This window comes from Talpa occidentalis, unplaced genomic scaffold (assembly GCF_014898055.3).
Source record: "Talpa occidentalis isolate TD23 unplaced genomic scaffold, MPIMG_talOcc4v2.1 talOcc4.8, whole genome shotgun sequence".
Lineage (NCBI taxonomy): Eukaryota > Metazoa > Chordata > Mammalia > Eulipotyphla > Talpidae > Talpa > Talpa occidentalis.
Genome location: NW_023605194.1, coordinates 14,140,207 through 14,155,700, shown reverse-complemented (window position 1 = coordinate 14,155,700; position 15,494 = coordinate 14,140,207). Strand labels below are relative to the sequence as shown.

The following is a 15,494-nucleotide window of genomic DNA, read 5'->3' as shown; positions in this document are numbered from 1 at the left end:
TTACTTAATGTCTAGTTGCACTCTTTTGTATTTTACCAAAATATTCGCTCACAACATATTGGAGAAAGTTCTTCATCATAGACAGTTTGAGAAGTACTGAGCTAGATGACTTAATAAGGCTTTCACAGGGGATAGGGGATAGCTAAATAACTGTACTGTTGATCTAGCTTTAGTTGGTTAGGTGCTCAGCCATTGTAAAGCCCAAATGAATTTGTTTCCCTGACATCAAATCAAGGATTATCCTAAGTATTAGTAATGATCATGCTAATTAAGTGAATCAGCTATTCATGTGACTTGTTTGTGGTTTCTTACTTGGATTTGAAACACTACCTGCTAAAGTATATAGTCTGACAATCTCACAGTAATTACACTTTCACTGGGAAGTTGTTGAATCATTTGAAAAACTTTAAGCTGTTTTTCCTCTAGTACTAGTAAATTATATTCACTGTAAAATGTAGTGGTCATTAATATGATCTGAATTTGGTCTAAGACAAAACCATGAGTAAGAAAGAGAGAAAAGAGAAGTTCCACAGAAAATACTAATGGTGAACTTTTGCCATGTTAGATATGCTGTTTTGCTTTCAGATATTTTGATTGTTGCTTCCTGTAAAAATGCAGTTGGTAACTGATGATATTGTTGTAACTGAACCACAAGTTTTCATTAGCTCTGAAAATATAGTTTTCCAACTTAGTATTACAATCTGTTTTTACCTTAATAAAAAATTACCCTGATATTTTTTGAGAAGCTGCTTTTTACAGAAAGGTCCAACTGTTACTGAAGCCAATGAAAAGTTCTGCTTAACCCATGTAAAATGAGAATTTAATAAAAATGAATTTATCATGAATGTTCTCCTTTGTGTTTATTAATACAGATAACAAGAGGTATCAGCAGACTTGAAGCATGAGTTCAGATGCCAGCGAAGGCGTGATCACTACGCCTCCTCCTCCAAGCATGCCTCACAAGGAGAGGTACTTCGACCGCATCAATGAAAATGACCCAGAATATATTAGGGAGAGGAACATGTCTCCTGATCTACGCCAAGACTTCAATATGATGGAGCAGAAGAAACGAGTCACACAGATCTTACAAAGTCCTGTGAGTTGAAATATTTTTAAGGTTCTAATTTTTTTTTTCTTTGGAAACTTTGATATGATAAAGTAGGAAGTGTCTTAAAAATGTACCCAGGGCACAAGACTGGTGGAGGAAGAGTGAACTTCACCCCAAGTCTTTCAGAGGCAATATGAACACCTAATTTGTATATTTGACTTGGAAATTTTAATAACAAATTAGTATTGTCTTTGGGAATATAAATTTTCTTTGTGTGATTTCTGGGTATAATGTTTCATTAAAGGAATCTAAAAGATTCTTGTGAATTCAAGGACACCCAATTCAGACTAAATATCTGTGAAGAAAACAAAGATGTGACTGGAATGTTGGGAACTGTGAAATATATGCCATGCACATATTTTTCTTCTTTCTTTTGGTACTCAGAAGCATAGAAATATGTAAGGTTTTTTTTAGGTGGTCTGTTACATAAGGCTAATGTTACATTAGCCTAATGCAAGTACATATATGTGCATAAACACCAAACTAGATTAAAAGTGAACTATAACCTCAAGTCAGGTGAAAATTCTGTGTGCACGGTGATATTTAAACTTTGTAAATCATATTTAAGGGGTTTGTTAATTTTCTTACAAACTCAGAGTGAAATTTTCAAGTCACATATCAGTGAGGGAAAATGCAAAAACAGTTTGATTTAATATATAAAATGAATTCATAACTGTGTGCAGACCTCTCCTGTCGCACCCGCTCCTCCCCTCAGCAGTGTATTTCGTCAGTCTGCCTGTTCTGTTCCCCTCTCTGTCTCTGGTGAATCCTCTCAGCCTCTCACTTATCTGGCCTGTACCCCTGTTCTTGCATAAATAAAATAAATAAATCTTTTTTTTAAAGTGTTGAATAAATATATTTGTAAATGGTGCTTGTTTCTGATTTAGGCTTAAATCTTCATTTTTACCCACCACTTACTAGCTGTGTGACATGAGGAAACTCAATATGACCTTCAGTATCCTTGTTGGTAAAATGGACCTCATGCAGTTGTTGTGACAATTAAATGTGACAGAAAAGCATGAAGTGACAATTAAATGCAGTAGCCTGGCACACAGCGGCACCTCTTTTTGTGGGAGTTGTATAAGTAAAGTTACATACGCTATTGCTAATTTAAACCATGTTATACCTTTGTAGCAACACTTTGAAGATTATAATCATAATTCCTTAGGCCGTATTTTGATTTTGCAGATCTTAGAGAAGCTGTCTCCCCAACACACTGACTTATTTAGGCTCATATGTTCGTGTACTCAAGGCATCATGACCCCCACTGCCTCCTCTTCTCTGCTCTTCTGCATCTGAGAAAAAAGACATGATTTATGCTGTGGTTTTGTGTGTGTTGTGTTTGATCTTCTAACCTAACTCTTCTCTAGGAGAGACTCCAGGGAACTGTTGGCTTAATCTGACTTCAGAAGCCCAGTGTGTGACCTTGCTGCCCTGCTTATAAGTTAGTTTCTCATTCTGCTTTCATGGGAGAATTCCTAGCTGTAATAGGACAAGTGCTTTGAGGATCCTTTGCTGCTATGTTGGTTTTTGTGTTGTTGTGTTGTGTTTTTGGTTTTTGTTTTTTTTTTTTTGCTTTATCTATCATTACAACCTAATCCTCTGATCTAGCCTAAGAGTCTTATTCAGTATTTCTGATCACAACATGCCTGCTGCCTTATTAGCTGTCTTCATGTTTGGTGATATAACCACACTCTGATAAAATTAGGAAAAGATTCTATGTCCAACTGAGAGTTACAGATTTGAATCGTTATTATATTTACTTATTAGCTATGCCAACTTTGAGTAAATCATCATCTATTTCAAGACTGTATTGTGAGATTCAGATGAATCAATGATAAACAGTAGATTTTAGTAGGAATGTAAGTACCAATTGTAAACATAAATAAAATTTTTATTCCTTTAGCATAAGTTTACTAAGCTTATTGATAAATTTTAAAACCAGTGGATCCAGTTTTTATACTCACTGGTTTATTCAGTAATTATCTGAACAATATTACAGAAACATTTGAAACACCAAAAAATTAGTTAATAAATGTTCATGACAAAACCATTAAGTTTTTGTAGTAGAAAATTCTTCTCTGTTGAAGTGAAAAGACTGGGAAATTTTATTTTGAAAATTGTTCTTTTCCTATACTGCATAGAAGCTATATGCTAACCTTAACAGGAGAAATTCATATTTTTTCTTAATTGATTTCAGAAGAGTTTATACATGCCTCTATGACATGGATCATCCCAAAGCTTTAAGATAGCACCCATCCAGTTGTGAAATATATGGAAGTGAGAAAGAATTTCCACTAATGAGAAAACATTTGTCTGAGTAGCTTGCCTCTGACATTTACTAGCTGTGTGACCTTGAAAAATTTTTCAGCCTTTTTTATTTAAGCTTTCTCATCCCACCCTACAGAAATTTCTCATCAATTTCATAAATATTTGTGATTCTCTTGAGCAACTGCTTGGTTTTTAATCTGAACGCCATTGTAAATCAGCATACTGAGCAGATTATCTTGACTCATGCTGACTATTAATTTAGATAAATTGACTCATCTCTAGCAAATGCACAGTTTTTTATCATGTACTTTGTGTCTTAGCCTCATCCCTGACTCTCACCTCCTTATGCTTATTTTCTCTTTAGCTTGATTTTTCTTACCTGTATTTATTTTTTATCATTTTTTAAAAGATTGATTTATTTATGCATACAAGAGCTAGGGTGTAAGCCAGAGGTGCAGGAGGTGATAGGTTTGACCAGAGACAGAGTGGGGAACAGAACAGGCGGACTGACCAAAGTACACTGCTGAGGGGAGCAGCGGGCGAGACAGGAGAGGTCTGCTGCACCATATGGGTTATCTCCCTGGCCAGGGATCAAACTCATGCTGCAGTGGCTGCTGATAGTTTCATAGTGCTGAAACTTAACCCCTTGTGCCACCAGGAAGCCCCTATTTTGAATGGTTTTAATCTATGGGATCCATATTAAAATTTTCCTGGAACAACATTAAAAGTAGTATATTCAGCAACAACATAAATAATGCCTACTTCTCAGAGATATTGTAAATAATAAGTGAGTCATACACATAGTAGACTCTTTTTTTTTTTTTAACTGAATCAAGATTATTGGTTATGGCTGCTTTAAACTGAGAAATGTTTGAATGGAGTTTGGTTTTGAAGGGAAGATAAAGTCTTAGAAGAGCAGTTTGGCCCATTGCCATGTGTCCAGAAGTTTTCTGTAGTTTATATAAAGATAAATGAGCATATCTGGAGGATTCTTTTCCTCTCAGCCTTAAACATGGTAAAATACTCATGTTACTCATCTGTATGAAGCCATCCATCCATCTTATATATAGCTCACAACCATTTTATCTTCACAAGGTCTTGGAAATGTATTAATGGAGTTTTCTGATAAACGTGTCTTTGTAGAAGATATAAGATTATTCTCTGGTTTAAGTCATATATTTAAATGAAGTAGAAGCGGTCAATGGGATTAGATGTTTAGATTTTTTTTTTTTAATTGTGCTAATGGTTTACATTTAACAAGCCTTGAAATTGTAAAAGAAAAACCATGGTTACTGGTATAAACTGCTCCTTGAACTCAGAATCTAAATATGGTCATAATTAGTATTTTTTAAATTACTCAAACATCAACCTGATATATTAGCAGAAATTAAAGCATCTTCCTCTTAGCACTGACACTTTCCCTAAATTATCACTAGAACTTCAGTGCTTACACACTCCAAAAGTCTTTGTAAGTGGCTTCCATAGCCATTGTGTGCATTGTCTGCATACATGACAATATGCAGAACTCTAAAATCTGTTCAGTGTACCACTGTCAGTGCACCTCCCTACCTCATGGTGGTGATATTGAAAACTAATCTTGCTCAGTCCAACAGAAGATGTAGGTTCACGGTTGGCCCAGATGCCCGTACAGGCAGCCATGGTGCATCGGGGAGGTTGAATCCCTCTTTTGTGTTAAACTTAGTTAGGTTGTCTCATGATGTACTTAGTACTCAGCTTTTTCAGTTCATGCACAGATGCCTATCAACTATTGTTCTAAAGGCAACATAAGCATTGAGTCAGGACTGGTCTACCACCTCCTAGCCTTAGAACTACATTTTCCCTTCCCACCATGGACTCCTAGGTCATTATTTTTTTTTCAAAAAGAAGTTTTTTTCTGAACACCTCTAATGCTTTAATTTCTGCTACTATATCAGGTTGATGTTTGAGTAATTTAAAAAATACTAATTATGACCATATTTAGATTCTGAGTTCAAGGAGCAGTTTATACCAGTTAACCATGGTTTTTCTTTTACAATTTCAAGGCTTGTTAAATGTAAACCATTAGCACAAATTAAAAAGAAAATTCTAAACATCTAATCCCACTGACCACTTTAATCAATGCTACATCAAAACAGGAATCCCATCCCCAGTCCTACAAGGAAAGCTATTGTCAATGACTCAGAGGAGTTTCACGCTTTAAGGAAGTTTCCCTCTGTGATCTCCAAGACTCTTCCCAAAGAGATAGTGATTCCAAAGCAATTTCCTGTCTTCTCCCTCTTAGGTGAAATGGGAAAGAATTTAATTGAATGCCTGGCAGGGTATTCTACTACATATGTAACCAATCTCAAATGGAGGAACAAGGTTTAGATGATTTATATTGCAAGAACCTTCCTGTTTAAAATGACTGAAAATAGACATGTGTAAGAGAACAGATGATGAATATAATAAGTGTTGGAAAGACAAAGCCAGCTGTGTCAACTAACGTGAAGAATTGAGAGGTTTCCAAATGAGCCATCATACTAGCAACTCAAGACTGGCCGGAATAGAGATCTCTACATTTTCAGAATTTTGATTTATAAAAACACTGGTTCTGCCACTAACACCCACCCTCCCCCCGCAAAAAAAAAAAAAGATATGAGATAGCAGAACTCCAGAACAAGAACATACAGAACCCAAAGTTGAAGAAAATACATCTTTTCTTTAGTACAGTGTCACAGAAGTTCCCAAGGCTTCTTATCAGTTTGCTCTCACAGTTTATGGAGCTAAGAAATTACCATGGAAATCATAAAATGGAAGCCCTGAGTTAGTGTGTTTTAGGGAAGGCTTTTGCTATGAGTTGCTCTGTAGTCAATGGTACCCCATTCTAATAGGGACTCTGCCCTTACCTACATGATTAGGCTGCTAGGCAAGGAATAAGTTTCTTTTAGCATCAATGTGTACTGGTGTTCTAGTTGCATATTATTCACAGAGTTGCTTTATCTAAACTGTCTACAGTAGATGTTACAATATCTCACTTTCTTTGAGGTTAAGAATGCCTAGTGATTCTTTGCTCCTTGGAAAGCAAGCTTCTTGCTACTGCTTCCAGTATTTCACTTTTATTATTTTGTATCTTATATTTGCTTTAAAATAATATAGATGAAAGCTGGTCTGAAGAGGGATCCGGGAAAGATTGATCATATCAAAGCAAGGTATGTTTAGGTCATCCAGCTTCAAGTGAGATGTACGTGCTCAGTGGTGATTTTTGTGTGTTACAGGCCTTTCGGGAAGACCTGGAATGCCTTATTCAAGAACAGATGAAGAAAGGCCACAACCCAACTGGATTACTAGCATTACAACAGATTGCAGATTACATCATGGCCAATTCTTTTTCAGGCTTTACTTCATCTCCCCTCAGTACGTCAGTTTTGGAAAGTTAAAAAGACTATAATTCTATCTGTTTTGAACACTGTATGTCTCTAACAGTATATTCTACTCAGGTTCAACCCTTAAGTTTATATCATCTAATATTGGGAGTGACATAGTGTTAGAATCTCTTACTTTTTTCATAACTAGGCATTTACTGGACTTTGTGAGGATTACAAAATAGTTATAAGACAATGTATATTTGTATATACATACTAGATAAATGTATAATTAATTGAAGAGACATACCATGATGGACAAAAGGTTAAAACTGAAAGATTATTGTAGAGGAAAACATTACAAAACAGTTCATAAAAGATTTCCTTTTATTAGTCATCATGCTATGAACTCAGAGTTGGAATTAATTTTTGGCTGGAGTGGACTGAGAAAACTTTATGGGAAAAGAGGCCTGAACTAACCAGGCTTTGTGGATGGAATAGTTAGAACCTGGTGTAAAGAGGGGTTCATACATTTCCTCATTCAACAGCTCTTTAGTGAGCACCAGTTTTTGGTGAGCTGAACGGCGTAAGGGTTCCAAGAATCACAAGGTGTTGAGTTCAAGTACTTTAACGAAGTACTTCGAGCCAGATATGGGCAGAACGCTCTATAAAACCAGGGCAGGTGCACAGATTGAAAGAGGGGACATCAGCCACCTTCATGTCACAGTCAAGGAATTTGTGTTCCTCTTTTTTTCCTTTCTTTTCCTTCTCTTTTCTCCTTCCTTCTTTGTTAAAGATTTACAAGTAAGAGTTGAATGGATTCAAGTACCTTAAAAATAGAGGAGTGGCATAAAAAGAGATCTGATAGAACATGCAAGGTGAGAGTACGTTGGTGGAACTCTAAGTGGACCAGTATGTTGGCACATAAAGACTGGTTAAAGAATCTTTGAAAGAGTCCCAGTGTGAATTATAAGTGCCTGAACTTAAAGTAGCGGTTATGGGTACAAGAAGATAGAGATTCAGTGAGAAAAGAATAGCTATAGAAAAGTAGAGAAGACTTAGCAGGTTTGATGTGGGATGGAGTGGGAAGAACCAGTTCTGAAATCTCTGACTTTCCTACCTTGGGAGAAATATTTCATCAGAAGAAACAGAAAAATTCAAAGGTTGGGCTAGTTTGGTTCAGTCTTTCTGTAATATTGAACAGTTAAGTGCCAGGCACTCTATTAGGGACAAGGGGATACAGTGATAAACAATACAGACAAGATACCTGTGCTTAAGACCAAAATATAGGATAAATAAAGATAAAGGTGAAATAATAGAAAGTGTCATGCAGAGAATTAATGTATTGTGATTTGACAGGAGTAACTAAGTTGACTATTTTAGATTGAGTGATTGAGAGAACCTCCCTTGAGGAGTTGACATTTCTTCTGAAATCTGAATAGCAAGAAGGAGCAAGCCATACTGAAATGGAGAAAGAGCATTGAAAGTAGAAGGAACAAGTACAAATGTCAGATGGGAATGAGTTTGGCAGCCTTTCCAAAGAGCAAAAATAGAGTTTCCGCTCTGGAGCATGGTTTTTGAAGAGACAAGTGAAACAAAGTGAAGTGAGAAACATAGGCAGAGGCTAAAATAAATAGGTCTTCATAGCCATGTCTGGATTTTAGTCTCACCTAGGAAAGCCATTTTAGGCAGGATAATGATTGAAAAAGATAGTGATGGTTTCTTTGTAAAGAATTACCTGGGAGATTTCATGACATTATAAACAAAATAGGACAGTCCTGAGTTGGGCATCTAGTTTGATTTGGGAAATTAAGGATATTCCATTTCGGTATGTCAGAGATGCTAGGAGAGTTGCCAAGACATTGCAGCAGTTGGAAATGTTTAGGAGAGTAGCTTTGCAGGTGGACATAGAGAAATAGTACCCAAAGCTATGTATATTGGTTAAGTAATCATATAAGAGGGTATTGGTAGAAAAGAAAAGAGTCTAAAGAGATTACTCTAAAAGTTGAAAGAAGAAAACTATCTAGAGACAGAAATAAGAAGGAGAGACTCCCATGAGTATCTGGATACCAGGGTAGGAAGGGTGTTCCAGGAGTGCTGCTGGAATGCACAAAGGCCTGGTAGCAGGAAAGCTAGGTCTTAGTGTTCAGAGGTCAGGGAATGGAAATCAGCCAATTTGCCTGTAATATTTTTTTAATATTTGTTGTAGTGTGAAAAGTGGAAGTTAAAGTTGGAAGGATAGGGGGAGCAGGAGATAGGTTAACGGCTGGCTCTGAATTTTTATCAGAAATTATACTGTTTTAGATGCCTTACATATTAACAGTATTTCTTTGAATAAGTTCACAATACTTCAGAATTAGATGATTTCACATTAGAGTGTTGACTTGGAACCTCTCTTTAAAAGTTCTGATTGTCTAGACAGTTCTCACATGGCAACCACTGACGGGTGAGTCTTCGCTGCCCCTTCAAACCACGTGTGTGCTACTAGTAGCCTGCATGATGCACAGTCCCACTGTGTACATTTACATGAGTTTCTGGGCCTCTATAGCCTTTTAAAGTTTGGGTTCCTGCAAAACTTTGATCAGGAGGGTGGTGAGGTTACAGGAGGTGTTTTAGGAAATTCAGTCTGATGGTGTGATGCAGAATGGCTATACAAAGAAAGGGACTACAGGCAAAGACAAGACTAATTAGGTTCATTGCAAGGGTTGCATGTGAGGTAGTAACCTCAAGTGTGAAAAATGAGGAACTTGTGAAGAAAAGCGTGATGGGACTTGTGATAAATTACACGTGGTGCCCCAGGAGTAGTTAAGAAGTACAAGCACAGCAAAAGAGACAATAACAAAAACAAAGAGAAACCCCACCAACTGGGAGAACATTTTTGCACCCAACACTAATGATAAAGGACTGATCACAAAAATCTGCAAAGAGCTGATGAGACTCAACAACAACAAAGAAAATAATCCAGTCAAAAAATGGGCAGAAGAGCTTAAAAGAAACTTCTCTGAAGAGGAAATGCAAATGGCCAACAGGCATATGAAAAAATGTTCAACATCACTTGTCATCAGGGAAATGCAAATCAAAACTACCATGAGATACCATCTTACACCAGTGAGAATGGCACATATTAAAAAAACTAGCAACAACAAATGTTGGCGAGGGTGTGGAGAAAAAGGAACTCTTCTGCACTGTTGGTGGGAGTGCAAACTGGTCCAACCACTGTGGAAAGCTGTATGGAGATTTCTGGACCTACTAAACATAGAGCTTCCATATGATCCAGCAATTCCACTCCTAGGTATTTACCCAAAGGACACAGAAACATCAATTCCAAAGAACACCTGCACCCCTATGTTTATAGCAGCACTGTTTACAATAGCTAAGCTTTGGAAACAACCCAAATGCCCAAAAATAGATGACTGGATCAAGAAGATGTGGTACATATATACCATGGAATATTACTCAGCATTCAAAAAAGATAAACACATGCAATTTGCAGCAACATGGATGGCGCTGGAAGGGATCATGCTCAGCGAAATAAGCCAAAAAGAAAAAGAAAAATACCGGATGGTCTCACTCATAGCAGGAATCTAGAAAACTTAAATAAGGGACCAGGAAAATGAATAACTATAAGAAAGTGAAAATCAAAATCAACAAAAAACTATGAACCAGAGACACTTTTAGGGGGGCGGGGGTGGGAGGGGAGGGATTGGGGTCAGAATGGGGGGGCTGCAATTGTATGGGGAATATAACAATAAAATTTATTAAAAAAAAAAAAAAAAAAAAAAAAAAAGTACTTAGTGGTGAAGCCTTCAAGGATTGTAGTACCATTAATATTAGGGAGCAGGGAAAAGAGAGAAGGTAAGAAAAATCAGGGGAGAGGAAATAAAATCACTCCAGACCCTTTAAGTTTTCATGTTATGTGTGGCAGGCAGTTAGAAACAGAAAGCCAAATAATGGGCTGCAGGGCCTGGTCAGAGATGAAGGCGAAGGTGTCATCTGTGCAGAAGCAGCAGCTGGAGGCTTGGGAGTAGACAATGTTCTCATGGGGAAAAGCACAAAGAGAAAAGAGCCTAGAGGAGGGGACTGAGCTTTGGGAAGGAACCACATTTTGGGGGAGGGGACTGGGGGGCAGAGAAGTAAGAGAACTTGATGAAGGAGAAAGAAGCGGATGAAAAGGGAATGGGAACATTGGGGGAAAAAAAGAGAGAGAGGGAGGGAGCAGGAGATCCAGGATAGTACCTCACGGGCCTGGAGAAGGATTCTAGGAAAGAAGTGGTGTAAATGTCAAGCTGTAAAGAGGTCAAGGAAAATGAAGACTGAGCAAAAGTTGATTTTCACAATTGGGTCATTAGAGACCAAGATAGTTTTTGTTTCTTAGTGAGGACAAGAGACTGTTGTTTAAGTGCTTTCTTTTCCACTTGAAATATTTTTTATTTGAATTAAGACAAAAAGAGATACTAGAAAAGTAGGTACCTGCCTGATGGTGTAGGGGTTAAGTCTCAGCACGATCACCACTGTGGTCTGAATTCGACCCCCAGGGGAGAGCTAAGCCACATATAGCGAAGCAGACCTCTCCTGTCTCACCTGCTGCTCCCCTTAGCAGTGTATTTCAGTAGATCCTCCTGTTCTCCCCACTCTTTTTCTGGTGAGTCCTCTCACCCCCTACACCTCTGGCCTACACCCAGAGTTCTTCTCTGCATAAATAAATAAATAAATCTTTTTTAAAAAAATGTTAGAAAAGTAGCTTTCTGTGAGACTGTCTCATCAAAAAATTAGCAGATTACAGTATAACACTTCACCTTGGGGGTCATGTGACTATTTCCCCAGTACTGTGAACCCTGACAGTCACTGCTGAACAAGAACTATATGAAACCGCTTTTACCAAGCAAAGAAGATAGCGGATACATGTTTGTACTCTCGGCATACTTTTCTGAAGGAAGATAAACTACTGAAATATAGTGTTGGGCTGGTAAGTCTCAAATCATGATTTACAAGACAGGGACCTTCCCAGACTCAGGCTGCTTTCTAGAAACTAGTGCCAGGTGAGGGCTTACTTGACCTTAATCTCTCTTTTCCTCTCGCAGGTCTTGGCATGGTCACACCTATCAATGACCTTCCCGGGGCAGATACATCCACATTTGTGAAGGGAGAAAAACTTACACGCTGTAAACTCGCCAGCCTGTACAGACTTGTGGACTTGTTTGGATGGGCACACCTGGCAAATGCATATATCTCAGTGAGTTCTTTGGCTTTCAGTTCTTTTTATAAAATCCAAACCAGGAAGCAACTCTGCTCTTCTCATCTTTCCTCTTAAATCCAGTTTTCAGACTTATTCCCTGAACCAGCATGTTGGCTCATAACCTAATCCTGATTTAAATCTTATCTCTAAGGGAGCGATTACCCCAACTTTCACTCTTTATCTGTGTTGTTCCTTTTATCCAGGAAGAAATCCCTCTGGCAGAATTTTCTCTCTCCGTGTTAATTATATCTAAGCATCAGTGGCTTTTAAAAGCATTTGGGACAGGAAAAAATTAAGGGAATCAGGGAAGTTTCCTCCCTGGTCTTTATTTTTTTAAATGTATTTTTCCCTTTTGGGCCTCCCCTGGTGGCGCAGGTGGTTGAGCACAGCACTGTGAGGCTATCTGCAGCCTCTGCAGCACAGGTTTGATCCCAGCCAGCCGGTGAGATACCCACATGGCATGGCTGACCTCTCCTGTCTCGCCTGCTGCTCCCCTCAGCTGTGTATTCCAGTCAGTCTGCCTGTTCTGTTCCCTGCTCTGTCTCTGGTGAATCCTCTCACCACCCCACATCTGGCCTGTGCCCCGGTTCTTGTATGCACGAGTAAATAAATCTTTATATATATATATATACATATTTCTCCTTCATTATCATCTTGTTTTCATGTTGCCACATTTGGAAGCAAGGCAATGTTGGGAAGCAAAGAAGGATTAAAATATGCTGTGATGAAAACAGAACAGATGCTCAGCATGGTCTTCACACAACCTTTCTTCCTTCTCCTCTCCCTTCCTCAGTCTCCCCCTCCACCTCCACTTCAGTTCCTTCCTAGGGAGAGATTCTGTTCTCTTTCCTTTGCCCCCTTCCCTTTAATTTCCATGTTGTCAATCATAATTACAATACTTGTCACTTTTGGTTGAATAAAATTGTTTTTCTCATGAATGTAGCTGACCCTAAGTGACCTTAGAAACTCCATAGTAGCATTTTAGGTAAGTCCAGTAAATGAAAAACTAATGTAAGAATTTTCTAGCAAATGCTTAAGGGCTGAGGGGAGAAAACCTCACAAGGAAAGGTTCATGTTACACACATTTAATTTTTGCTTTGTTGTTTCTTCCCCACACTCCCCACCTCTTAAAAGTATTCATTGTATGGGCCTCCCTGGTGGCGCAAGGGGTTAAGGCTCAACCTGTGAAGCTATCCACAGCCTCTGCAGCACGAGTTCGATCCCCGGCCAGGGAGCAACCCACATGGCGCAGCAGACCTCTCCTGTCTCACCCACTGCTCCCCTCAGCAGTGTATTTCAGTCAATCTGCCTGTTCTGTTCCCCAATCTATCTCTGGTGAATCCTCTCACCCACCACACTCCTGACCTGTACCCCAGTTCTTATATGCATAAATAGATAAATCTTTAAAAAAAAATCAAGTATTAATTGTAAATATATTCTGCAAAATATGAACACCTCATAGTAATTCCCTGTTGTTTTTTTTTTTTCCTTTCTCCCAGGTAAGAATAAGTAAGGAGCAAGATCACATTATAATAATTCCTAGAGGCCTATCTTTTTCTGAAGCCACAGCCTCCAATTTGGTATAATTTTCATTCCTATGTTATTTTTTTCTGTTCCTTTGTGCTTTTCTGACAGGTTGTAGCTTTTAGCACAGGCTAGAACAAGAGAAGGTATGGATGGAAGAACATACTAGTGAACAGGAAAGAGTTTGAAAAGTTATGTTGATTTTTAAGAAAAACTTTAGGGTTCAAGAAAAACAGGATAATTGAAAAGACTAATAAATGAGTTGGTTTTATCAGTTAACGTGTCCATGTTTGGAAGAGATTCCTGAATGTTTTCCCACCTTGTATGTTCTGGAATATATTTTAGAACTGCCCCCCCGCCACACACACACACACACACACACACACACACACACACACAGATAGCCTATGTATATTTTATAGATAATTAGACAAAGTTCACTTGATGCAAGGCTAGGGCCTGACTTCTATTGTTTTGTTTTTCCATGATAGTACCCCTAGTCACTATCTTCACCTGTACAATAGGAGCTGAAATTTTTAAGCCAGTTTAGTAAAAGCCAAACTTGTCTAGACCTTCAATGAAGAGCTTATAAGTCAGTGATCTTTTTCAAAACTACTTCTTGATAAATAAGTTTTGCGCAGACTACCTGTTTTATAAACAAAGTTTTATGGGAACAAAGCCATACCCATTCTTTCACAATTGTTAATGGCTGCTTTTGTATTATGGAGGGTGGCAGAGTTTAGTAGTTGCAACAGAGGTTCCCAAAGTCTAAAATATTTACAATCTGGTTTTCAGCAAAAAAGTTTGTCACTTCTTGGTTTTCCTTGCAAGACACAGGCAAACGTTGATATATATCTACCAACTAAATATGTCTTTCTGGTTTTTCCAGGTGAAAGTCAATATAATAGGAGAAGTGGTTGATCAGGGAAGTACTAATTTGAAAATTGACCATACAGGATTCAGTCCACATGCTGCAATCTATTCGACTCGTCCTGATGTTAAGTGTGTGATACACCTCCATACACTTGCCACAGCAGCTGTAAGTTATGCCAGTGCCCAAGCTAACAGTCACTCTGGGAAAGGTGTTATTTTCATGATGCCTTACATGATGCACTCTTTCAGCCCCAGCCACTCAAAATCACCTTTAAAATAATAATATTCCGCATACTGAGAAAGCAAATGCTACTATTTTAGGACACAGCTAGAGAGAGAGTATTTGAATTTTTTAATTAATCAATTTAATAATTGAGTCATTAATTCTTTGGGGTAAAGAATTTTCATACTGTTTGGTACACATATAATATATACATACATACCCAAGTAATACAACATGAATCAGGTAGTATTTTAAGAAGTTCTTTATTTTCTGAAAGAAGCAAAGTATTTAAGTGGCAGGTGGGCTGTTACGAACACAGTGAATAGGGTGCTTCCTGAGCCAACTTAAGAATCAGATGTCTATGAAAACATATTTAGTACCTAAATGTGTTGTCTTGGCATGGACCAAATTAAATAGGTGTCCTCCATGAAGTGCGGGATCCTTCCAATTTCTCAAGAGTCCCTGATCCTGGGAGATGTCGCCTATTATGACTACCAAGGGTTACTTGATGAACAGGAGGAGAGAATTCAATTGCAAAAAGTTCTTGGACCCAGTTGTAAGGTATGTAGTAGAGTTTCTTACCAAGGACATAATTCTGTTGCTTTTGCCTTTGATGAAAACATTGTAAGCTATGCCAGTTATTTAAAGTTTTGGGATTCTATTTTAGGTGCTGGTACTCAGAAATCATGGTGTGGTTGCACTTGGAGAAACAATTGAGGAGGCTTTTCATTATATTTTTAATGCGCAGATGGCCTGTGAGATTCAGGTGGGAAAAATTATCTGGCCCCCCCACACCCCACCCTTTTTCTTGCTTTGTTATTTGCTTGGTTGAGTTTTGTGTTTACTTATTTCCAAAATACTATTTGACCAGTGGCTTTTTGTTTTGATCTTTTTTAAAAGAAGTTCTGCTTTACTTGA

The 15,494-nt window shown here is 38.0% G+C and overlaps 1 protein-coding gene across 16 annotated transcripts in view; it reads left to right on the top strand.

Annotated features, from left to right (window-relative positions):
• The window catches only part of ADD3 (adducin 3), a 115,369-nt gene that overhangs the window by 86,699 nt on the left and 13,176 nt on the right, over positions 1-15,494 (top strand). For 15 of the 16 annotated variants that reach the window (XM_054690162.1, XM_054690173.1, XM_054690172.1 and 12 more), the window contains exons 2-8: positions 873-1,096; positions 6,634-6,772; positions 11,802-11,953; positions 13,456-13,536; positions 14,370-14,519; positions 14,994-15,137; positions 15,244-15,342. In XM_054690162.1, coding sequence (XP_054546137.1) covers positions 902-1,096; positions 6,634-6,772; positions 11,802-11,953; positions 13,456-13,536; positions 14,370-14,519; positions 14,994-15,137; positions 15,244-15,342 — 960 coding nt within the window. In that variant the 5' untranslated portion in view covers positions 873-901. Of the gene's footprint in view, positions 1-872; positions 1,097-6,633; positions 6,773-9,123; positions 9,167-11,801; positions 11,954-13,455; positions 13,537-14,369; positions 14,520-14,993; positions 15,138-15,243; positions 15,343-15,494 lie in introns of those variants that run through there. The other variant, XM_054690174.1, reaches the window with a different exon arrangement.